This window comes from Dunckerocampus dactyliophorus, chromosome 3 (assembly GCF_027744805.1).
Source record: "Dunckerocampus dactyliophorus isolate RoL2022-P2 chromosome 3, RoL_Ddac_1.1, whole genome shotgun sequence".
Lineage (NCBI taxonomy): Eukaryota > Metazoa > Chordata > Actinopteri > Syngnathiformes > Syngnathidae > Dunckerocampus > Dunckerocampus dactyliophorus.
This window is the reverse complement of record NC_072821.1, coordinates 10,121,913-10,148,854: the sequence shown is the minus strand read 5'-3', so window position 1 is coordinate 10,148,854 and position 26,942 is coordinate 10,121,913. Positions and strand designations below refer to the sequence as shown.

General features: G+C 39.4%; 1 protein-coding gene across 4 annotated transcripts in view; it reads right to left on the bottom strand.

Moving 5' to 3' along the window:
• The window catches only part of LOC129178114 (CUB and sushi domain-containing protein 1-like), a 493,613-nt gene that overhangs the window by 9,803 nt on the left and 456,868 nt on the right, over positions 1–26,942 (bottom strand). For 3 of the 4 annotated variants that reach the window (XM_054769950.1, XM_054769951.1, XM_054769953.1), the window contains 14 exons: positions 25,936–26,112; positions 24,486–24,671; positions 15,366–15,539; positions 15,210–15,276; positions 14,849–14,955; positions 13,732–13,805; positions 13,433–13,544; positions 13,117–13,296; positions 10,901–10,963; positions 8,564–8,725; positions 6,735–6,847; positions 3,861–3,948; positions 3,435–3,561; positions 1,619–1,681 (listed from right to left, as the gene is read on the bottom strand). In XM_054769950.1, coding sequence (XP_054625925.1) covers positions 1,619–1,681; positions 3,435–3,561; positions 3,861–3,948; positions 6,735–6,847; positions 8,564–8,725; positions 10,901–10,963; positions 13,117–13,296; positions 13,433–13,544; positions 13,732–13,805; positions 14,849–14,955; positions 15,210–15,276; positions 15,366–15,539; positions 24,486–24,671; positions 25,936–26,112 — 1,693 coding nt within the window. The remainder of the gene's footprint in view (positions 1–1,618; positions 1,682–3,434; positions 3,562–3,860; positions 3,949–6,734; positions 6,848–8,563; positions 8,726–10,900; positions 10,964–13,116; positions 13,297–13,432; positions 13,545–13,731; positions 13,806–14,848; positions 14,956–15,209; positions 15,277–15,365; positions 15,540–24,485; positions 24,672–25,935; positions 26,113–26,942) is intronic. The other variant, XM_054769952.1, reaches the window with a different exon arrangement.

The window sequence follows — 26,942 nt, the reverse complement described above, 5'->3', positions numbered from 1 at the left end:
ATGTTACCCAAAAGTTTGACTCATTCAAATCATGTCGTTATGGAACGGGCACGACTAGAAGCAAAGCGAAAAAACGCATGTGAGAAAAGTGACTCCACCCGTGTGATCTGTCTTTGTTGTACATTACATTTTAGGATAATCAAGACCTATAATCCTTTTACATATAACTTTCCCCCAGCTCTGTGGAACTATGGGATTTTGTGGCTGAATCACTTTTTGAATATGACCTCAAAAAGTGTGTGTATAACTGTGCACACGCTGTTAAAATCCAACCCTAGGGAGCTACAATGCTTACCTTATGGCCTAAACCTATTACTATACACAAGCACACACCAAAGACTCCCCTGCATGGCAGTAGTTCAAGTCACTGCATTAACTTCTGTTTGTGGCCCTGTGTGCAATACTTTAATTTTATTGCCGGGATGAAAAGCAGCACATGTAATTGCTTTGACAGTATTATAGGGTCTGCACAGCCATACAGGCCAAAGCAGGACAAACTGCAGCAGACACACTCTCACTCTAGGCTTTCATTAAAAACATTTTGCTGTAAAATGCAAAGATAAAACACTGGACTGTAATACCAGGATATTGTTTCAGTTGGCTTGGCTTTATGAGAGATTGTTTTAGCATGCAAACAAGGATCAAGCGGCAAACTGAGGAGACACAAGGCCATCGGCACTTGTGAGGCAGCTGGATTCATGAGAATACATGAACTGTAATCTCACATCTTGCCAAGCTTCAAGCTGATGCAATAACACGATAAGACCAAAATAATATAAGACAAAATAGCAACATTTCAATAAAAAAAAAAATGCCCACAAAATGAGTATGCGGTCTATTGGTGTACATTATCCCTTATAGTTTCCTGTTCTTCCTGGATTTTTGTCCTCAAAATGGAAGTGGACGAAAGCACAATTACAGTGTAATGGATCTCATTTGTTTTATCAACCACTCAACCCTTTGACAAAAAATGCCCCAGGATAACCAAAACTGCCCTACATAAAAGAGGAAGTACTCTAATTCCCTGAGCTAATTATCTTGTAATATTACTAATGTATTGGAGTGACTCAGCAAGCCAGTAAGGAGCAGCCAGTGTAGCTGTTGGTAATCAATGACATGCAACTGAGTCATTTGACATAACTTATTGATGATAATTTACAGGAAATAGGCCAAACGCTGTTCCTGATTGGACCTCACACACAAGTGAAAATAAAATGTTTCCCTGGTTGTTGCGGGCATTCAAAAAAAGACACTTTGAAGAGGCTTCTTAATGACATCATGCTGACAGAGAGATGACAATGAAGTCTAAGACAAAATAAAATTCACGATAGCTTCAAATGATAGCCGTTTAGACACAGTAGGGCTGCACATCTTTGGTAACATCAAATCAACTGCGTTTTTTTTTTTTATTTTAACCTTTAGTGGATTTTAACCTTTTTCCTTTGATTGTATTTGAAACATATGAGCTATTGTCCTCCATTGTGCAGCCATACGTGAAAGCATGAAACAAGTCTTTGCAAACTGCAAACAAGCGATGGCGACATTGACGGAGGATGTGGCGGCGGGCGGAGTTCTGGTTGCCGTTGGAAACCAGGTGAATGACAGGCGTCAGTCTTACCTGCCGCCTGGCCCCCAGGTATCTTTGGGTCTTTCATTGTCATCTGTGTCAGCAGACAATGTCCTGCATACAACCATCAGCTGTAACATCTGTACACATCCATACACACTGGGAGCTCTTTAGCAGTAATTTAACAGTATAGTAAGTGGTTTGCTCAATGTGGTTATTTATCCTTATTTAACTTAAGTGACGGACGTGTGCAGTCCAATATTTTAACAAAGAGCGAAAGCAATTAGGCTATGAAAGTCAAAATAATACAACCACTTTTAAAAAGTCAATTTCAAATATTACAGAAGGTAAAATCCCTCATACATGCTTTAGAATTCTGAATACTGTACATACAATTTTTGGATCATGTGACATTCCCCCTTGTGCTTTGTAATTTTAATTGATCAGCATTTATGATATTTAACCACCTCTACCAAACATAAACATGTACATTTACTGCTGAATCAGGTGCTTGTTTTATAACACCGTTTATTTTAAACAATTGTCCACTTTTTCTTCAAAAACACGTACCGTATTTTTCAGAATATAAGTCGAATCAGTTAAAAAAAAACAGAAAACCTTGTCACACTGGACAATGTCACATTTATTTAAAAATGTACTTCACAGAACAACAGGCTGAATAGGTGTCTGGTATATTAACATAACATATTAACAGTTATTCAGCTACACATTCGCGTGAAGAACATACCTGGGAGGCTGAATAGGCTAAATGAACATGATAAGCCAGCGTGTCCAAGAAGCAAGTTACCGGTAAGCAAGTTCACCGAGCTTCTGATCTCATTTCTCATCACTGAATCCAGTGAATTCTTCATCATCCGTATCGCTAGCCTAACACGCCCTCTTGCTACCATCATTGGGCCAACCAAACTAAGACAGAATGTGCGACTTAGAGTCCACCAGATATAGTACTTCTACTTCGGACCACACCTGTGCCATTCACTGTATATTGAAGGTGAGTAAAGACTCGCAGGACAAGAAACAATAGTCATCAATTTGTCTTATTGACCCGGTGTCGACAACCTATAATCAACCGAATAATGAATATAATGTTTGAAGCAGATGATTGGTAATATATTTTTCTAATTGATGCATTCATGCATTCCCTAAAGTTGCTATTTAACTGAATGAATTATGCTGGTTTTATTGTTTCTTCAGGTGTGCTTTTATGAAATAAATGACTTTTTCTCATTGTTCTTGAAAAAAAAAAAAGCCATTTGTCTTTAGATAGCAATGGTATGAATTCTTCAGTCCTTTGCATCTACATACATAACAGTCAAAATCTGTAACATTTTTTCACCAGATTAAAAAGGTGACATACATGCGATATATTTTGATTTCACGACTCAATGTACCACTTTTGTGTTCACTGCTTCTATGGAGAGCCCGGAAATACACTCCCGCTATGCTATCTCTTCCCGACATGAACAAAGATGTAGACATGCAGTAATTAATTAGCAGTCTGAGGAGACTGCCAAGCAGAAGTGTGTTGAAATATGGCAGAGAATAAGCTAATTTCAGGCAAATATATGAAATTACTTAGTAAATTAGACAAAACAAGTTAGGGAATAGGGGTGCACTGAAGAGAAGTGATTAAGCAGTCAACGTAACTGTTGTGTGTTTCAAAGTACCACACCGTTATAGTCATACATAAGTATAAATGTAACCAACCGACACTAACTTCCAGTTCCAGGTGTTAACTTTATATTATATACTAATTAATTCAGGGCTGGATTAAGTAAGAATACAATTTAAAGGTGCAGTGTTTTATTCTCAGCTGCCGTGCGTTCACATTGAGGGTGTGGCCTACCTGTGCTTGTAGAGGTAGAAGGCGAATCCAGACAGAATGAGGGCGAAGAAAGGAACCAAGATGGCTGCTGCCACAGAGCTGCTGTTCGTATACGGGTTGGATGGGTCTATCACTGTGGTTACAGGGCCTGACATCATACACACAATTATATGTATACAGTATATATATATATATATATATATATATAAACATAAGCAAAAGTTGAGAAATGTATGTTTGGTATCTTATTTCTCAGTAGCAACAATGCCAACTAATTTTATACCATTGGAAAGCCTGTTTATTTCCCTTTTAAATGATGCCCCATTTATGAGATGAATAGTATCATGTTTAAACCCAGCACAAACTGAATGTATTGTACAGTGCAAATAATGAAATTGAACTAAAGATTTCACTGTTTCCGGCCTTTGTGGGTATGTGCAGTCCTACCTTGCCTCGTCAGATGGAACTTGCCAAAGTCTTTACTGTGAATATGCCCCTGGTAGACAAATGTTTTCTGGTCTGATTCTGCAGTCACCTAAAGGGGGAACATCAAGGCGCATTATGGTGCAATCACAAGTAAGAGCTGTGCAAACATAAAAAATACATACAAACAGGATGTTTTCTCATCAGATTGAGGCAGTGAGAGAGGCTACACATTCTGGAGTATGATGGCTTGATATTGTATTCTTTATTATATCATACTGACAGAATGTAAATCTATAAATTGAGATTACATTGTAGGGATGTTGTCAGAAAATAGGTCACATACTGTGAAATGTATTTTTTTCTGCCCAACTGGTAGTGGTAATGAGTACAATAACAAAAAAAATTGTGAAACAATAAAAATTAGCTATCGGTTCACATCAGTATCGTTTTTTTCTGCCGATAATGATATTGGCATGTGTGAGATATGACACCGTGCTCCACACAGCAACAAGCTTGCTACAGGATGTCTGCAGTCCGGAACGGAGTTACATGCAGCTGGCACGCGTGCAGGAAAATAATAAGTGACCGCAGCACTGCTGAATGAGCCCAATTTATAATTACTCTGATTGTATTAGTCCAGAGTTTCATACTTTACTTTGTTTTTCTAACGATGTTTGTGCCACATAGAAATGTGCAGCTTCCAAAATTGTATACCAGAATTTTTTAAATTGGATTTTTATTTGTGAATTTATTAAGGTTAACCTGTCGTACTTGTTGATAGTAGAACATGTTATTTTAGTTGACTATCGGTCATGTTTTTTTTTTAATTACTTAAATGTTTCAAATAAATATGGATTTACGATATCAGTATATCTGTAAAAAGCCAGTATCGAGCATCTCTAAATAAAATATCATGACCATGGCAGCTAAACTGGACAGGTGCAGTAGTCGGTATAAATGCTGTGTCTTTTAGTTGTCTGAGGAAAAAAAAAAGTCTAATCTGAGGGGGGAAAAGCAAATGTAAATGACACTGATGATATTACGTTTATTCATTAAGATGGACAAAAACGTGTTGCTGGATATCATGCTAAACTAATAAAATGCAGCCGCTAATGCCTTTTGAGATCTTATTTGATTCAGTGTGAATTAAAAAAAAATACTAGTCAAACCTTTAGGATTTTGGCAGCATTCTCTATATGTGATACTTCCATGGAATTACATGCTTTCACAAAGATAACAAAAGCTTTTTAGTAAACCACATAAAGCCTACGCTGAAAAGATAATTACACTTCATTGTATGCCATTGTAGCTAGTTTGCATAATGTGACAGACAGAGGAACTACCTGGAATTTCAATGCCCTTTGTGATGACCTGATGCAGGCAACATTATAGTTAAGTCAACTTCTAGTATGTGGGGTCGGATCACATCACGTGGATGCTTTATTGACCTGGATGCTGACCTACGACCCAGGTTCGGTCCCAGAGCGTCACACGATGGTTGCCCACTGCTCCTCAGAAGGATGGATACAAGGTCATCCCAAATTCTTAAACATGGATAAAGTAAGGAAATCGCACACATTTTTGCATAATATACAGATACATTTCATAGCTGTAGCTCAATTCATTTTCAAGATGAGACATCCTGCAAGGACGCCTGTCGGCGTAGCATTTTCTGTTTAATCGCCTGTAAACATCACAAAAGTATTAAGCAAATTTTTAGAGGGTTTTGGAGAGAATGCCAAGACATTGTTGTGCAGGAGGGTGCAGTAATGGCACACCTCACGGTGTTTGTCTTTTTAATTGGCCGAAAGATGAAAAAGTTGCAAAGAGCTGAGCAAAAAAAAAGGGCTATTGAAGTGGTTGTTGTTATGCTCGGCGCATTTCAACGACGATTGCTTTGAGGAAGTTTGCAGTGTTGGCAGTGAGCTGGGATACACTGCAAGGTATCGGCCGAGGTATAGTTTTTTTTGACTAGCCAGAAGCCTGGACTCAATTTGAGCGCACATCTGAAGTTCGGGGCGAAGCTGTGCCTAGCATAAAATATTCCTCTATGACTTGTGCGTCTAAAATGGAAAACCTGCCATCCGTCTCAGCTTGAGAGACCGAGTCCGGAAGCCACTCCACCGGAACCTTTGATGTCAACGTAAAAGGCTAAACCAAAGTGGAGATGCTGTTAAAACAGATCTAAGTATCTAAGTAAAGCAGTGAAATTCTGTGTTTCGAATTGCAAAATGTTTGCTAAATTAAATAACGCGTTGCTGCAATTGGCAGTTGTCTGTAACTGTTTACATTTTTGACAAAATAGTCTCTGAAGAAAGCATCTCGAACTCTCATAAAAAGAACAAAGTTTAAAAATGCTAACTTTAATACTTCATGAATGTTGCATTTGTATGAGGAGGGTGTTTCAAATGCTATGCTAGTGGCATTTAGGAGGAAGTATATTTGGTTATATGTAAACAATTCCAGACACTAATAACCAACCTGCCATGTTCACTGACAATATTATTGATTGGGAACAAATACAAATGATATTATTATTATTGTATTATGTCGAGCTTGAACAGACACAACTGTGTCACAAGGCCACACAAGACTGCAGCAGCAGCAGCCCTCCTCCTCGTGTGACATTACAGCTGATGAAACCCACCAACTTTGACATTAAATTGCACAAGTTCCCCGTTTTGGAAGCTGTTTAAATACATGTGGGGAGGTACTCTACATGTCTCCAGTATGTGTTTAAAGAAAAAATCCTGTTTGGGATAATCTTTAAATGCAGAGAAACATTTTGCTGTATATTGTACATATGATTAAATAAGGACCTTTCTAACACGGGGAGATGAAGTCAACCCCGGGACATTAGAACGGTTTGTTTTCAAAAAAGAAGATGTCTCTTACGTATCCATCCATTGCCCAGTTGTCATTCTTAAACTTGTTGTAGTAATGCTCTGTGGGCCCTTTGACCTGATAGACCTTCAAAAGAAGCTGGTTCTCCTCAGACTTGTAGGTACCTTTGGAGGATGGACAAAGAGGCTCTGTTAGAGATGAGGGAGGGGATGGAGATGATCACCCTTTAAACAGTTTGGTTTGGTTTGGTTTATTTAGGCTGTTTGGTTGGCAGAGTTCAGATCACTTGGAAAACAATGACATTGTTCATTTCAAATGCCACACGTGCCAGCTACTGTCTGGGTGAGAGATAAGCCCCCTAGTGTTCTCCTCAAGGTGACTACTGCATACCAAGGGAAAGGGTAGTGTATTGCCACTTCCTGTCAGTTAAAAGCAAGAACACATTTGATCTTTGCAAACGGCCATGGTGCATATATTTATTTCCATATAGAGCAGGTGTGGTGGGAGGAAATCAACCCAATGGCAGTTGTGAAATGGCACAGACAGATATGAACGCCAGGTTCAGTGGCTCCCAAGAAGGTTGTCAACCACAAAGAGAAACACATAAGTTGACTGACAAACAGCGCAAAGGAGACACGTTAACCTTTTGAACGCTCATATCCCATCCAAGGGCCTGACACAATGTTTATGGGGAGACGAAAGAGGCGTTTAGTCTGCAGAAACAAAGCTGAACTATTGTGTACCTACAAACTGTATTTAATAGGACATTTTTACTGCATTTGTGAGTGTGAGATTAATTCATACTACAAATTAATGGAGGCAACACATTCTCACTAGAATGTAGAAGAAACTGCTCAAAAAAGTATAAAAATATACTGAATATCATTTCAACTAGACTTCTCAAATAATAATAATCTATCAGTGGGACCAGGATTTATTCAAAGAATAATGGGTAGGTGATTTTCCAAGGGCGTTCCCATTCAATTTAGATGAGAATCCATGTATGAAACATAAAGTCATGCATTTTATAATGAGACGCTGTGATGTCAAACCAAATTTAATCTTGATTTGATGACAATTTGGAATCTGACTTAGCATGCGCAGACATTTCTAACCTTGTTCAATAGTATCTGATTTGAATGTAATGCAACTTTTGTAGTAGTCACTTTTAAATGATATTGCACATTGCTGTTATGGAGTTGCACTGTTCAAAAGCAGGAATCACAGGGGACACGAATCGAAGAGATTATGTGTATTTCTTTGCAGAGGCACAAAACCTGTCAGAGATTTTATGGATTCCTCCGGTGGCCCTGGATATCATATCATTTAGCGCATTAACAAGCAAGTCTCACGCCAAACCATATTGTTTGTGCTCTGCCAACTGTGAACGCTCCTAAAAAAAATTCTCAAGGCATCTATCGATTCTATCAAACATCATGTCACATCAGCTTCAACAAAGTGTGGAATAAGTGTGACTCAATGTGAGATCTCCTAAATTAAGTATTAACACGCTGAACCCCAAAACACCCACCCCCCCACCCCCATCTTCTTCATGCTGGATTTAACATTCAGTACGTCTTTCACTCACAGCCAGTAAAGTTATTTTGTTTGAACTCTTAATGAGTTTATACACCGGGATCTTACAAGGAGTTAAACAAAACACAGGTTACACAGATTCAGGTTATACATATGCGTTTACATTTTCTGAAACCTTTAAAATTCAGTTTCTTGGAACTATTTCCTTTCAGAAGTCCCAATTAAATAAGTACATTCGACAGAATAACAATTCAGAAATATGAACCCCATGGTCTCTTACACTAAAATCAATTGTAGTAACTATCAATATTACAGTATGACATTTTGGAGGACTTTTGTATTACCAGATAGTCTGATGGACACTCCGCTGGTCTCCAGTAAAGTGATGTTAACCCTTCCGCTGGTCGCATTAAAGCCAGTCACTGTGAATGTGGTGGCCTGTCGCTTGCCCAGATACTCGTAGAAACCTCTCCATTCTGAGTTGAGGGAGAAAACATCCACTGGAACTGCATGGGAAGAAGAAACAACACCCTCTATTACTTTTCTTCCTCTGTGAGTTTGAACAGCTTCTTATGCTGCTGATCTCGATGTTATCTTTCTCATATCATGAGTCTATTCAATATTCATTAAAATGCACAATCCAACAAGTCCGTATTTGAAATGTAAAGTCATCTCTTGCCACTTCGCAGTTCGAACATCGCCCCCTCACTATCGTGTTTTAAAAATGATGTTTAAACATTAATTAACAAATGATTGCTGTTTCGTGGTTGAATACAGCCTATCATAAAAACAAAAACATGCATATTTAAGTCAATTGTATGTATTGCTAGCCTAAATTAAGCATTTTCAAGCATAAAAATAACTAAATTAACTAAAATACAAATACAGACGCTGTAAATTGTGGCATGTAGTAGTCACTGCTCACTAGGTGTCAGTAATGTCACTGTAATATTTGGTGACACACAATCACCAGACTTGATCGCTGGCTTGATCAACTTTTTGAATGATCTCGCAACAAGCACAATAATTCCTAATAAAAGTCCCTCATCAAAACACGGGCTAAAGTTCATTTTTGACCCACGCCCAACCAAAACAACGTCACTTCCTGTCTGCCACGCACTAGGGAACACAGTTCTAGTAAGACACACAAACATGAGACATATTTAGGTCTTAAATGGCTTACTTACTCTGATTATGTCTACTATATTGGGTAATATGAGTTATACCAGTGTTTATATGAGCACTAATTCGGTCTAGAGGGCTCTAATAAGCTCAAAACCTGTATTTAGATGGTCATAAACAGGTTTTCGATACTCTAACTAATTAACCACGATAAATGAGGGATGACTGCATTCAGTTGTTTCCAGTGGTGTAGAACTACGCTGCTTCATATTGAGAGCTTTGTAATACAGGTGGTCCTGGGTTTATGCTGTTCCAATGTTCGCCGTTTCTTGGTTACGTACGCACTGCTTTTAATTGTTAATATACAAAAAGAAGAAGGGGACTAGTTACGTGCATGCGGCGGAGTAATACGTGGGTGGATTAATGTACAGTAGGTGGAATATGTGAAAGGATCTGCTCCTATGAAATGGACAGTGATAACAGCATAAGCAGAGCATCATTTCTCCTCAAGACAACCACAGGAATAAAAGTAAAGAATTGTTCTCTATTTTATTACTCTTTCATTTAATACTTGCATTTAATCCTTTCATTACGTACAAGTATACATGTCTTTCATGTGTTGTGTGTAGAGTTTCAGTGACGGAAGAGTTAATGTAGGTATAATTTCGGTGTAAGATCCGACTCGCATCAAAACTCAAATTACATTAATAGGAAAGGAAAGGTGCGTAACCCGAGGACCACCTGAATTGTCATGCAGATACATAAGATGACCAAAATATAACAAACGAATGTCAGTATGGTGTTAAATTGGTATCTCCCTGGCAGTGGCAATCATTATTATGTAGTAGCATTACTATCTTTATAAAGGCAGAATTTTTGATACAGCATTTGTGTCTGATATTAGATTGTGAAGGTGGTCGACGAGCGTGCCTACAGAAGAGAGCTGAATATTATTTCCTTGCACAAAAGGTGCAGTGACAATGCAGTGGCAAACCACTCTAGAATATTTCATTCATCATGAAAGTTGTGATCTGCAGCATCTGATGGGACATTTATAAGTAACCTCTTGTCAAATGTAGTGTAATGTACTGTATATCCACCGAAAGCGTACACCGCATGCTGTAGCCCCTCGCTGCCTGAATCCCATCCATTAATCAGAAACCTTCCTAATTCAAAACTGCTGAGAGTTGCATTCAGGTTCCTTCAGTAAACCACACAATTCTTTGTTCTACGGCGCTAAGTCTCCTCTCTGTCTCCCTCTAGATGCATATATTGATCACAAAAACCTTACTTCAAAACGTATTGCATACTATTGCACCTGAAGGTTTTCTACTTATTTATTGACATGGTGAGCCTCTGTACACTCCACTCACAGGATAAATCGCCAGCCTCTGAATGTGGGCCCACTGCATTCTGCATCAGCAGCTCTTCTCTTGTGTCAAAGTGTGTGTGTATACTTTTGAAAAACAGTAACCTTGCAAATAGTAGAAGTATACACAGGCAATAGAAGAAACATGCAAGTGGAAGTAAAATTTTATGTTGTGTAGAGCTGTTGATACCTCGAATTTTGTTCTTCTGGATGTCTGCCTCTCCTCTGCCTTTGGGATTGACTTTAACTCCAACTGGAATGTAAACATAATTTGGTTTGCTTGATTCTGTGGTGAAAGCAATTCCATGTGTGTCAAGAGAAGAGACCAAAATGATTTATAACAGTGAAAATTATGTTTGTGAATGATTGCGTTGTCAATTTGTAGTGACATTTGTCATTATGGGAGTTCTCCTGACAAAAAGGAATGGAAGTACAATAACAACACCTGGCCGTGTAAAACAAAAGTACATTATTTTGTTGTGGTAAAGTTTCCACATGGGCTCAGGCAAAAACAGTAATAACGTGGTTTACCAGTAGATTGATCGCTTTATTCATGTGACATGGGCTTTAATTGCACAACTACTGTGTTAAATGGTCTCCTGAGTGGCCGCTTAAGTGGTGTTTTTTTTAATCCTTCATATACAGTGGTGTGAAAAAGTGGTTTCCCTTTTCCTGATTTTTACAATTTTTTGCATGTTTGTCACACTTATATGTTTCAGATCATCTTGCTGGCATATTTTGGATCATTGTCCTGCTGCAGAACCCAAACTCGTTTCAGCTTGAGGTGAAGAACAGATAGCCACATTTCCTCCTTCAGGAGTTTTTGGTAGACACCACAAGTCATGGTTCCATTTATCACAGCAAGCTTCCAGGTCCTGAAGCAGCAAAACAAACCCATACCATCACACCACCACCACCACATTTTACTATTGGTATGATGTTTTTCTGAAATGCGGTGAAACAAATCAGCCAGATGTAATGGGACACACACCTTAAACTTTTGTCTCGTCATAGTATTTTACTTAATGGTCTTGGATCATTAAACTGTTTTCTGACAAGCCTTCATGTTCTTTTTGTTCAGCAGTGGTTTTCGTCTTGGAACTCTACCATGCAGGCCGTTTTTGCCCAGTGTTTTTCATATGGTGGAGTCATGAACCCTGACCTTAACTGAGGCAAGTGAGGCCTGCAGTTTTTTGGAGTTTTTGGGGTCTTTTTTGACCTCTTGGATGAGTTGTAACTGCACTCTTGGGGTAATTGTGGTTGGCCGGCCACTCCTTGGAAGGTTCACCACTGTTCCATGTTTCTGCCATTTGTGAATAATGGCTCTCACTGCCGTTTGCTGGAATCCCAAAGCTTTATAACCTTTTACGGACTGATAGATCTCAATTAATCTCAGTTATGTTTTAGCAGGGGGGCAATCACTTTTTCACATGGGGTCATGTAGGTTTGGATTTTTTTTCTCCCTTAACAATTTTCATTTAAACAAGTTTCATTTAAAAACTGGATTTTGTGTTCAGTTGTGTTGCCATTGACTCATATTTAAATTTGTTCGATGGTCTGAACCATTTAAGTGTGACAAACATGCAATAAAAACACTTTCTCACGCTACTGTACAAGATAAGCTTGCGTAGGAGAAACGGATAGTTCCACAGTGCGAGCAAGTGAAGAATAAATGCAGGACATCATTCAAATCTATGCAAATCTCAAAAGGTCAACAAGTACACGTGCTTTAATCAGTCGCTGTGTTCTGCTAAAATCAAGCTGATAAAGAGAAACAATCCCCTCTGTGAAACTTTTTTATCTTTCACAGAGATTCTTGTCAGAGAGCTGAAAAGCTTGTCTGCTTCTAAAAAAAGTAGTACTCTCTCACTATCTGGACATGTTTTTTTCCAGCTTCTTGCCAAGCTCATTGAAAGGAACAGTAATAACAATTTGCAAGAATTTTAGAGTCCATTTTCATGAACAAGGACAGCTAACAACTCTGAATAGCAACATTAATATAGGCACTGTACCCTAAAATAGGTGATCTGGGGTCAGTGCGACAGTCATAGAGATGCTTTTGTAGCTGTAATCAGTGGTAGTTATAGCTATGGGCCACACGGGCAATTGCCCAGGCCGGCATTCTCCAGGGGGCGCCGCAGGGAGGGGAAAGAAAAAAAGATCCTATTTACTAATGCTCAGCGCTCATCAAATCCTCATCAAGTCAGCACATATATGTGGCAGATGGGCGCCCTCTACGCTCGTGACACTCGCACCCCCGTGTTGGTCAAACGTGATCATCGGGGGCGCCACAGCTTTCCTCCGTCCAGGGCGTTATTAAAACCAGAACCGCCACTGGCTGTAATGTTCAGGAAATACTACTATTACTACTAATAATATCTCTAGTTAGAAGACTAGATTGAATACCTTTACACAGTGGTGGTTTCCCTGACCATCTCCCATCAATTTTACATGTTCTGTGTTCCGATCCACTGGCCAGATAGAACCCGTCTTGACAGGTGTAGATGAGAGTATATCCCAATGTCGGCAGGTCCAAAGAGCGAACATCCATGTTACTGGGGGTCTCGGGCTGACGGCACGAGTGGGCTGAGTGATGGACGAGAGGCAAATGGTCATGTTGGACAGTCATTTTTATATCTTTAGATTTAATAACCAGGAATCAACATTGACATGAAGGGTGATGGGAGTGCAATGAGGTGTAACTTTCATGGTTAGGTCTCACCAATACATTCAGGTTGTGTTCCACTCCAGGTGAGATTTTCTAAACACGTTCTTGTGGTGGAACCAAGGATGTGGTAGTTTTTGCGACACTTAAATGAAATTTTACTTCCAACCTAAATTGGACAAAATAATAACATAATAATAATCAAATTAATCAGCAACCAGAACCTCCTAAAACAATACAATATTTTAGTGTTTATGAAAAGGAACACAGAGCTGAATACTTTTATAAACAATACGGAAGAATAATATTATTAATAAGTTGTATAGCAAGGTAGAGAGCAGACTCAAATATCTGACCTGAAGGCCCTGAGCCTGGACTGGGATACCATACGCTGGTGTTCCTGGGTCACGACAGCTGTTCAACGCCGAATCTACACACACATACACACACACACATATTAATTGCAGTTTTCTAATTAATCAGTCATGATTAATCACCATTTGCAACTATGTCTGAAATATGCCCATTTTTGCTCTATGAGACTGCGGTGCCCTTATTACAATACATTTTTTTCGTTTTTGTTTAAAATAGACCTAATCCCTAAACACGAAAGCAAAGCAACTGTTTTTGAGATAAAAATCTTCAAAGACGTCTAATAGTCACATCAGAACTTTATCGGCTTGTGAGATAACATCGTTAGCTTTCGCTACACTCAGGACTACGAGTGCTTTTAAAATGTGCCACAAACCAATAATTGGATTTCATATAATGTTATTCAGAACTTATTAATGAAAGTGGTAAACAAACTAACAAAAATATACGATTTATGCAACAAAATACAATGCTTACAATAAACTGCATTTACGAGAATACAAATCTGTCAGATTACGTAACGGAGAGTTTTTATTATATGTTAACTAGAAAATCTATATTAATACCATCATACCACACATCAGTGATCCTTGCTAAACACATTTTGGGTAGGGATGCTCCCAGCATGGTTTTATGCTGGCGATTCCGATACCGATCATCCATAAGTGAGATTGGCCGATACCGATCACATGGATTAACTGTGCATTTTTCAATTTATTTATGATGAGTGGTACTGGTCACGGGCACCATTAGACAATTCCAAGGGCCCCTGTCAGTGACAGCTAGGCAAATCATGTAAGCAAAGATGCAAGAATAGTCGAACAGAGACAGGTTTGGTAAGGAAGTGATCAAACACTCTGGCATCGATTGGCGTAGCCTGTGTCAAGATCAATACAAGATGCATCATTTTGTTGGCAACCCTACAGTATGTGACACAGCACACGTGTAGGATTTGCCGCCGCCGCCGCCGGCTTTGAAAGGTGTTTATCCACATATGCCGATCACATGTTTTTTGACAGAAATCATCCGATATTGACTGGCGGCCCATCGATTGAGCAGCCCTGAATATGGGTACTGTTCTTGGTCACCATGTGTTTTTACCTATACAAGCTGGTTGTTGGCCACTCCACATCCCATCAGCCTGGCACTCTCTGGAGGCAGAGCCAACCAACAAATAGGGGGTCTGGCAGTAGAATCTGACCTCTGACCTATAGACGAAATCACCCCAAAACACAACCTGTGATAAACAATAACAAAATATAGCATACTGTACATCCTCCCATAAATCATTTGAAGTGTCCCGCCCTGCTTCTTAACTCAAGGACCTCTTTTGATGAGAGCTGCAATATCTCCGAGTGTCTAAAGCCATTTAAAAATCCAGTCGGCCTCTGTGTTGTACTCCCAATGAAAAGTAATGAACACAAAACAAGGTCGGATATCACATTTTTTTTTTACCACTAACCGGTAAGTAAAGATGCTCCCTTCTCTGAATCCTCCTCCAGGAGAGCCTGGATCACCACACAGAGCCGCTAGAAACACCAAAGACGTCAAGTTAGAAATGGGGAAAAAAATGACGTGCATCGTTGCAAATATTACTTGTGAAAGCCTGCTAACTTACGCAGACACTGCGGGACATCTCCTGTCCACGTTCCATTCCCCTCACAGGTCAACACAGTTGGAATGGACAACTGGTAACCATGGAAACAAGTGTAGCTAACACTTGATCCCCAAGAATGGTCTGTTCCTTGCACTTCTCCATGTTGCACTTGAGGGGGTGGTCCACACTGGATCACTGAAAACACACATACATGCACCGCGTTATCACCTGTTATTACATCACCACAACTTATGAGCAGCTGGAATGGAATGAATGTATTTTGTTGATGCGCAGTCTAACACTGCAATTGGAAGATAATGTGGTATGTAGACTTCCGAAGAAATGAAACGCTGGCATCAAGTTAAAGCAGCAAAAGTCCTGTCAGTAAAACATATGGATACGAGAGGTCTTGAAGGACTGAGATACGAGTATTATGTCATCATGACACTGACACACATGATGTTAGGAGAATGTTCACCAGTTGTGTTAGTAATTTGCCGCTTGGTGCGTTCACACACGCATGTGCATTAAAAGTCATAACACGTTGATTAACACCGAAGCGTGATCACACATGAACGTGCTTATCCCTAACTCCCAAAGATAATAGCTGATAACCATCTGCAGGATCTCCAACATCTGATAAAGTCCCAGTAATTCTCATCTAACCAGGAGACAGATGGTTTTGCACTCGATTCATTCACACACGCACGCACGCACGCACACATAAGCACAGATATAACACAAAAACATTAATGCCTGGACACAACACATACATATTGTAACCGTAAGATGGTACCGAGATGGAGCTAGATCAATGTAATTTAGGATATAAAACAATATCCTAACAATTACCACGCTAATCCACACACACACGCACGCACACACACCATATGGACATGTTCCTTCTCACTTGTTTTAATGAGATCTCCTTCCCTCCCATCTCGCCATTCTCTTTTGTTGTTTTTGTACTTTCTTCACTATCTTGCATTTTGACCAATCAATGTATATAGCTGTAGCATAATTGCCAGGAACAACACAGAAATTACAAATTGTTTTTCTTTGTTTTCTGCAAATTGAAGGTTTCGGGAGTCTGACCAAGTTTTCCCCCCAAAGCCTTGCATCCAACAAAACAACAATGCCAAGACTTAAGAAGGTCAAATCAATGCATTTGTTAGAGCCTACTTTTGTCAATTCTAACTTTTAAACATGGACCATGAATACTAATTTGCTCTGCAGAGATTGCATATGCGATATGATTGTAATAATGATAGAAGCAGCTCAAAGGCTGTTTTTGAAATTACAAACCTACAGTATGTATTTGTTTACGTAGGCTAAGAGGGTGAACATTTGGCAAAACACGCACCCCTGCTGCGTTGGCTGTGGTAATATTTTTCTGACAGATACAGCACATGGTGGCGCTGTCATTAAACCCCCAAGTTTCACACATTGAGCAATGCTCTTTACAAAACACTGTCAATTTAGGGTGTTCAGCCGAAACACCACACAATTTAATACACACCTTTAGGGGATGATTTAACAGCTAATTGGCCATAATTTATTAGAAGTGCAGAAAGTCAGTGTTTTGCACGTCTCAAGTAAGTCTCGAGTCAGGTCTCAAGTGAAGACGTGAATGTCCGAGTTGTCTCAAGTCAACACAAGACAGGCCAAGTCAATTCCGAAGTCAAAGGCTTGAAATTTTCAAGTCTTTACAAGTCACAAGCACGGCTTATGAAATAAAGTTCATCATCTTAATAACATAATACATATACCGATGAGCATTAAATATTGTGTAAGCTACTAGTTACTGATCAAAAAATTAATTAAAAGACACATAAGCTTCACCACGAAGAGTAAAAATGAGAAAGCTTGCTACATTGTAAATAATTTAATATACTACAAAGATTTTGGATAATAAAAACAACAAATAATAATAATTGAGAGCTATTATTTAAACCAATTTTGATTAGTTTTTTGTGTATATTTAGACCACTTGTTTCATTTTAACTACTGTATGTCTGCTTACTCTTTTTCTCTTTGACTGTGCACCACTTTGTGGTATGTATCAAATAAGCTTTGCTAATTTTATATTTGTTTCTTATATACATAATGAGTACATGCATCTGTTCAGAAGCCAAAATAAACACATCTGCAACACACTCACATCACGTTTTACGTATTTACGTAAGTGACTTCAGCTAACTTAATTTCAGTGTCTCAGCTTCTGGCTTCAGCTATTTTACAAGGGAATTTGTACTGTTGCATAAAATGGATGCTAAGCTAAAGTAACCCCAAGCAACCCCAAGCCAGGGCTTCAGACTAACTTTTTTTTTACTAGGAGCACAATGGGCCCCAAACTTAAAATTTTAGGCGCTCAAGCAGAAAATGTAGGGACACACACCGAAATCAACGTGCAAACTAAATATTCACATTTCCTCTCATTTTCACTGTCTTACTGATAAAAACAATAAACAGGAACTGTCTTCTCGAACCACCCTGGTCCTTGAACGCACCATAGTTGTGTGAAAAAGAGAGGTACGTGTAACTTTGTCCGATGCTGCCACAAATAGACATATTTTTTCCATTCATCGTTCTTTCCAAATGTTGTTGTTGTGTGTGGATGCATAAAGATGAGCTTTGATGACATTATTATGTCTGTGTTGAGGGCTCGTGTTCATATTTGTTGGGTGTCAAGTTCATTCATGCTCGCACACTGTCTGTCACCCACATCAAACAACAATGTGATCATCTTCTCTCTGGAAAACAAACTCCAGGCGGTGCTTTTAGTTTAATGTTGTTGGAAGCTACCTGTCTGTGACTTTTGTTCAGCGCAGTTAGACAGAATGTTACGTGCAGCACTTTTATTGTGAAGGCCGGATGTGTGTTGTTGGTAGGTATCTTTCCTTCACAGTCAGCTTTTATAACTTCAGTGGTCATCTTAAAAAGACCCTTGGTTACACTGTGCTTCTGTTTGTTTTATACACATCACATCATGAATAAAAAGTATTAAATTACTTACATTATAACTCCAATAAGCCCTCTTTACACACAAAAGCCAATAACGTTGGTCATTCGGCCACCGTTCTCACACACATCGGCCCGCCTTCTCCTTCTTTGGTGTTCGTCTCTATTCTTCTTCTTCTGGAGTTAATGTCGGCTGGCAAACTAGCTCATGCGCACATTACTACTACCGGGCTGAAGTGTGGAGCAGAAGTTTGTCAGCCACAACAAATGTTCAATAATAAGAACATGAAATCGTCAAAATAACTGGTCACACATGCACGAGTAAATGAAAAAAAAAAAGCTCGCAATGTCTCACATTTTAGTTGCAAAATGCAGCAATGTAGTTGCAGTCTGGAGCCCAGCTGCCCCAACCTAACAACGGGTATCAGCCCAACTTTCCATTGTTTGTGCAACTTTAGATACCAAGCAAAGTTCAAAGTTGTCGCTTCTCAGTCTATTATTCCCGTGCTGCAGGTTTGGCACACAGCAATTTGTTTTTTCTTTAGCACCTAATAATTTGCGAATGCAAATGAAATGATCCTCGGCAGCATGTTGACACATCCCGGTGTTAATCACTGCCACTCTCCAGCAATTTGGTGCTCACAGAAATGCAATCACACCATCATTGTTGGTTCTTAAACCTCATTGGGCTATAATAAGCAATGATGCAGATTCTGTGATAAAATGTGTTATCCTGCTGGAAATTAACGGTTCAGTAGTTGGATACTTTGAATGGGGACACATTTTAGTCAACACTCTCACTGAAAATCTTTTTTAGTATTTTCAAGACATCAGACTAAAGTCCGACTCACCTGGAGTCATTGATGTCATAGTCCAAGGCCAAGTTGAGTTGCAGGTCTTTAATGATATTGTCAAGTCAATGCCAAAGTCATGAAATTATAACTCGAGTCATACTCGAGTCCAGGTCATGTGACTCAAATCCACACGTCTGTAAGTTATTGACCATTTGCCTAATAATTAGGTGTGTCATGACACACTCGGCTCACGAAGACAAGACTATACACGATATTGGGTTCATGAGAACGAGACAAGACAGTATTTTAACATTACTTTTAAGACAACTACAAAGAAATGATAGGACTGGACAAACTCTTTTATTTAACTAAGTCACAAAACAATGCAGGTACATATAACATGAAAATGTGGTGACCCACAATATTATTATTAAAACATTCACAAGTGTACTTCCGTTTCCGGATCATGGGGTTGTTGTAGCCACTCAGCTGTTACTAAAGAGTTGTTGCTTCTTATTGAGGGAAGAGTAAACTGCCACCGACTCCTCGGCTCCTGTCTGTCACATCTCCACAAAAATGTTTTAGAACTTTGCATGCATGCTTTTAACTGTTGAACTTTTTTCCACAAAGTGAAACAAAAACTAAAAATTATCAAAGTTAAAATAATGACAGCAGGTGTAGCTGCTACTACTCATCATATGTTGACGGGTCGTTATGTAAAGACACATGTAAAATAGAGTGCAGACTGATTATGCTTATGATAGATTAGCTTTATGTTTGCGCTAAAGAACTACAGTTCCCATAATGCTTTGAGTGCCACACCAGGAAGAAGTATTTTTTATAGTATTTTCATAGAAGTCATATGCAGCAATCACGTTTTAATCTGACACATCTTCAGTAAATTTGATCAAATATAAAGTAACTACAGCTTCTGCTGGAACATTAACACCGCCGCGGCTGCTAAACTGAAAAAAAACACCCACCGAGTAGGCCTGTCACGATAACTAACTTTGCTGGACAATAATTGTCCTACAAATTATTGTTGATAATAGATATTATTGACAATTGACATCGGGTAAAGGCTTTGCTGCACAATAGTTTTTTTCCCGGTTGAGAAAACTTGACAGGATGTTTGTGTTTGAGGTGCTCATGCAAGTTGGTCGTGTTCCCCTTCTTCGTCGTCACTACTTTCCAGCAAATGCTACATACCGTTTTGGTGGTGTTCATGTGCCCACCTTGTCACTTCAGTTTAAAACCGAAATATTCCCACACTGGGGCTGTGGCATTTGCCTTGAAAACCATCGTTTTGTGCCTTTATTCATATTTGCATTTAATTGCTCATGATGCTAACTTGTGCTAACGCTAAGCTGGCGAATTTGAACTCTGTGTATCAACTCACTAGCAGCCCCGCCTTCACCTACTGGAACAAAGAGGCACCCAGACAGATGCAGAGTGAAACCTCTTGTCATCCAGCCTGTGTGGTAAAGAGACAGGAGAGAGAGGAAAACAAGCACGCATGCACATGCCAATCAATCGAGGCCGGCAAAATTATTGACTTCATTTTATTTATCGTTCGATCAAACAATTTATTGTTTATGTGACAGGCTTAATTTTGATCCATTTCATCATTTGTGTTCTCCATTTGCTCAATGATTTTCTCTATTGCTTCATTATCTTTTTTAAGAGCGGCGCTCAAGGCCTCCCTCAGGTGTTTAACCTCCTCTTGAAGGCTGTCGTTCCGCTTTTTTACAGCTTCAATGTGTTTTTCTAGGTTTTCCAGATCATGTTGTACTTGTGCCGCATTGTGCGCCGTATGATCCAAAATTTCCTGCTCTTTCATTTGCGCAATCAAAAGACACTTCAAGCCGTTATATAGTGAGAGTTCCCCATGGGTCAGTCAACGTCTGAGACGGCATAAATGTCACCCCGTCTTCCTGCTTCTTGGGTGGCCCCATGGCTGTTAGCAGCTCTGTTGGTGGTAGCATTCTTTCCAGGGGTGCCCTTTCCGGGGTATCTGGACCCGAGCGCTCCGTGCATGAATGAAATAGTTTTTTTCTCTGCATTGTTGCTAAGCAACCACCTTGAGCTTCGGCAGTTAGCCGTTTACATTTGCCTTGCTAACGGCTGTTGGCACTTATAATTCATTTACTTCGATGAGTTCTACCTCTCCCAGTCTGAGTTGAAGTCGGGAGATGTCAGCACACTTTTCTGGTTTTGTCGCCTAATGACCGCAATGCTACCTATCATTTGTATTTCAATATGTTTTGACGAATAATAGACCATAGTCTACCATGAAACAGAGATGATTTATTAATTAATTTAAGAAAAAACACAATATAGTCATGGAGTGATAATCAAACTACGATATTGCGAGGGACAACTGTATAATAAACCAAAAATTATTGTAATAAAATGAAACGATGTGATGACAGACGCATGGCACACTGACTAACCTGCAGAGGTGGATTATTGTGTGTGCCTGGGAGGTGTGTCTCTTCACAGTAAACTGAATTTTCAATGTACACTCTCACACACATTTTTATCAATGCTATCCCTGAAAAACCGTATTGTACTAACAGAGACGTATATAACAAAAACGTCCTCTTTGTCACTGTGCTGCAACTGAAATACTGTAAGTTATGTGTGGTTCTATGGTTATCATCACATTTTCCCTGATTTCCCATCACTGGTACCCTTCTGTAATCACTCAAAAGGGCAAAATAACAAAGTTATCTATTTCGAGGCTCTCCGATCTTTAGTCTTGCGAGATACGCATGACGACAGTATGAAAGTTCGACCTTCGGGTTTTTGTACAAGACGATTTGTTGGGTTCCAAATTTGACTAACTTTAGCCTGTTCAAATTTTGAGGTTGCACTGCGCTTGTTTGCCCTTCAGCAGGATTACACAAAAAAATAACCTTGAGTGATTTTCATAACAAAAGGCAATTTATACTGTGGCGCACTTTCATTAAATTCTATGGAAAAATGACCTAACCCCTGGCATGGGCCTATGCGCTTAGTTATCTAATGTTCTTCCTGCCACGCCCCTTCATCCCTTTAATCCCACAAACCCTTCACATATTCAGTACTCAATTTCTCCTCTTCCTCCAAACTCTCACTTGATTGATTTTACTTGTCAGTCCACACGTTAAAAATGCCCTTTTGAGATTCTTTATTAAACCCAGAAGGGGAAATTTGTTTTTGAGGTGCACACACATAGAAACACACACAAAGGGTGAGAAGGCACTGTTTCTGGAAAGTTAGATGCCTTGCTTCAAGGCAACTATATGCTGAGAGGATGAAGAGGGAAAAGGCCTCTTCAGTAACAAGGCTGCTCACACCCCATCTGTGTACATGCGGGAGAAATCTGCAGTTCCAAAACGGGATGAAATGAAACACTGAGGATTTTTTGAACTGCTTTTTGCTTCCCTTAACTTCCTCTTTGTGCTTGTTCTTCCGCTCTCCCTCTAATTTTCTCTTTTTCGATTTCCTGCCTCTCTCTCATTTTCAATACCTATAGTACAGTATCTCCTCTCTTCTCTGTTTCCCCTCTCTGTGCATCGTCTCTCTGTCGGATTTCTTGGCTTTTTCATCTTGGTTCAAAGCTGCAGCATCCAGCTGGAGATTTTGTGTTTGTGGGATGAAATGGCAGGGAGAGTCATTCCTTTTAATATTGTTGAGCACCGCGGTCTAAACTCTAAATATGAATTGTTATAAAATCGCAGGCTCATTTTAGTTTAATGGATTAATTTTCATTTTCTTCCTATGTTTTTTGTGGGGAACAAGGGTGGCTCTGGAAATAAACCAGAACTTAAGTTGTTACTTTATCTTGTCTCGATGATTGGACGGTGTTATTTTACTACACGAGCCCACACTGCAAACGTCTTATTACACGTTTACACGAAAATACCATTGCATAGTCTTTATCTGGTTATACGATTGGTGTTGACACATTTTCAGTTTAATGTTATTTTAGCATAGAAATTGACAATTGACAAGATTCTTATAAATCCGAGGCTTGATGTGCATAAAAGTACCTTTACTGTCTGATCAAAAACAAACATTTGCAAATACAGTTTTTTTAGGAGTGGGGAAAAACTTTCACTGAGACATGTTTTATATACAAAAACACAAATTGCACAAAAAACGATATCAAACAGTTTCAGCAGCAAAAAATGTAAATGTAATCTTTTTCCTGTCATCACTGTATGCTCTATGTGTATATTTTCCTTTTCATGTTCCCCTCAGTTTGTAACAATAGGGCCCGTGTTGACACTGATGCCGGTTCTACCAAAGTGAAAGATGGAGGAGACGGACGGACATTTGACGGACACTTCTGGCAGCCGATGGAGGTTTAAATGTATCTCAGTATGATCAAATATCCTGATGTTTTAAAATGGTGCATTTACTTTTGCTAAGAGTTTGATTTAGTTATTTGTGTTTGTAATTGGAAAATAATAAAACTTAAAAATACATCTAAAGTACGGTGGAACCTTGGCTAGCATCAGTCATCTGTTCCACAAGGTCAGACTCTAACCGAAATTTAAGTCAATTGAATCCATTTTTCCCATAAGAAAATAGTTCCAGAAAGTAAAAAATGTTCACACAAAACACGTCTTTGTAGTTTTACAACTATAGTTTCACGTGGAGAAAACAATTTAAAATGCATATAAATACATATAAATGATAAATGAAAGCGATAAATTCACATTTAACATTACTTTTACCTTCATTGAAGATGTGATTGTTGCCAGAAACACTACATGGCCGTGAGGCCAACACAGACACCGCCTTTGTGTTTTTCCATGGTTTATTTCTTGAATTCAGTCTCACCTTCTTTATCAAATGCTGGCATTTGCAACTTTATTTGGCTGCATATTTAATTATTTTGGAGCTGTGATCAAAAGAAAAGCAGAGACTTAAGGGGAATTTAAAAAATAACTCATGGCAGAACACAAAGGCGGTGTTTGTGTTGTTCTCACTGCCATATTGTGTATTTTCAAAAGTCATGTATTCAATTAAGCTAAAAGTAACCTTAAATATTCATTTATGCCTTTCATTTGTCATCATTTGTATTTACATGCATTTTGAATTGTTATGTGCATGCAAATCTATAATTGCAAAACTATAACCACGTGTTTTGTGGTAAGACCTGTGGCATACATGTGATAGTGAATGAATTACAGAGTCAGCCGCTGATGACATCATTGACAGGCGACTGAGCTGACTCCTGGGTTCTGTTTCCATGTATTAGCAAGATGCTAACATGGACATTTTGTGATAAAAAGACACAGTTTCACTCATGCAGTGTATTAATAACACGCTAACCGGAAAATGTATGCAAACCGAGACAAAAGATGCAAAAGATGGTGTAAGAGTTCATTACCTTTACAGCTGGGTTTGGTTTGGTTCCACGTTCCATCTTTAGTGCAGCGTAAAACACTGCATCCCAGTCCAGATGGATCCATAAGGTGACCCGGGTTACAACGGTAGGCCACCGTGTGGTTAAAAGTGAACTCGCGTCCCAAATAGACGCCGTTGGCTATTGGCCCCGGGTCTCCACAACTGATCACTACAGGAAGTGTGAGAACATCAGGTTAAAATGGTTTCGTGATTAAATTAGAGGTGCTCCGATCAATCGTCCACTGATCAGTATTGGCCAACTGCTGTGAAAAATCACGAAATCGGTAAATGCCGATAATGCCTTTCAACGCCGATCACAAAAACGGAGTGCAGTGTAGTGTCTTAACCTAACTTACGTCTTTGGCGCTTTCCCCTCCCACAAAACAATAACAATCATGTCTGCCGTGTGGAACTTAACTGCCAACACATACCACGGAAACTATCTTGAGGGGTTAGCACGTTAAAACGCTTTAAAACGGCATTTGAAGAACAAACTGATGGAGTATGATGAGTTTTCGAGGCTTACGGTGTGATCATCATTCAAACGGCAGCTAATGCAGCCATGTGGCTAAGACTCCCGCATATGTGCGTGACAGTCAGAAGGCTAAGCTAACAACCCGAAAACTGATTGAATTCATCGGACGAGGTGACCAGCCTTTCTCAGCAGCGGAAGACACCGAGTTGCTGAGTGCTTTCTCATGTACCTGGAAGTTCCACCAATGTACTCTCGCATCCAAAGTCTCCTTAAAGAAGGTGTGTCATCTTCTGGAAGTTTCACCATGCAGTGATATATGTTCCCTTCAAAAGGTAAGTTCAATATGTTTTTGTCTAAAATAAGGTGATTTTACTGTTTTCATTTTCATATCATATAGCCAGTAGCAGGGGTGCGGCCTTTTTGAGACGCTGACAGTTAAGCCACCTTGTAATTGTCCTGACTTCCCCTTTATACCACATCCCTGGCCAATAGCACTTCTTATAAATAAATTGAAAATAATCCATGTGATCGGTATCAGTGTCGTCTGATTTCAGTCCTGGATGATCGATATCGGAATCAGCGGCATAAAACCCTGATCGGAGCATCCCTAGATTAAATAGATTTGTTTTAACTTTCGGGCAGGAAGCAAATGAAACATTCTGGTCTTGAGCGGAAAAAGTTCGAGAAATATTACTGTACTCTGATTTGCACATTCTTATCATCTCTATATTTTTTATTTATAACTTTTCACTTCCTGACCCTCAACCTTGTCCTCCTACTCAACTTTCTCACAGAAACTTCTTAAGCACAAGCACAAACTCCCCTCAATTCATTCATCTTCCACTCTCTTTTCCTCCTTCCCCCCCCTACCGTCTTTGGGTCTCTTTTGAAGCAGTGCTGTCTAAAACAAGCAACAAACTGAGACGAAACACAGTTTTTAATCAATTAAATCTCCTACCAGTGCAGTCTGGAGGTTGTCCCGTCCACGTCCCATTCGTTGTGCAGTGTCTGGTGGTCAGGCCCGATGTTTTGAACCCTTCCCAGCATGCGTAAGCCACCGAGCTGCCGAAGGTGATGCCATCATTGAAGACGATCCTGCCATGGGCCGGGGTGCCGGGGTTGCCACAAGATACAGCTAAGAAGTGAAGACATAGTGGCGATTAATCATTGTGACAACGTCAGCGTGTGCAGTACTGTCTTGCTGTCACTCAGGGCAGATCATCTGTGTTGTCTGCAATAATGAGATTATCACCGGAGCCAGCTGGAAATGACAAAAACGACGTCCTTGAGGTAGTTAGGCTAATTAATAATTAAGGGTTGTTGGATAGATTCCCACCATTGAATAGCAGACGGTGCAGTATTTTAGAAGTGGGCTAGAGGCTAACACACCTACAGTGTCCACAGCGATTTGTAACTGCTCCTTGTTGGTTTAGCTTGAAACAAAAATATGCTGCATTAGCAGCTGTTATTCACTAGCCAGACATAACATTAGGTACCCCTGCACAAACTAAGGAGATTTTTATGAAAAATAACAGATAGAACATATATATGCTCAGTTTTGATTGATACTGTCAACAAAGTATTAATTCAACAATTATTTAGTTATTGCTGTGGTAGTATTTTGTCGTAAAGAAACACATTTTGTCACAGTCAAGGATGTTTTTAATATTTTGGTTACTCTGTGTGGTCACAATTTAGGGTGTACTCAAACTTGGCAATTTGACACTTGAAATTCTAGTTCCTTTGACAATATGAATGCTTCCATCTGTGCTCAAGCATGGTTGGAAGAAGTGGTCCTGGGCCCAACGCGATTGAACCTACAGTTAACTGGTTCTAGTGAATTCCCGCCTTATTTATAAATGAAATATTTCCATAGTTAGAGCATAGAACATCTGTTTATGACCTTCTAAATATGTTTTTTTTTAACATTATTAGAGTCATCTAACCATAAAACAAAACATCTTT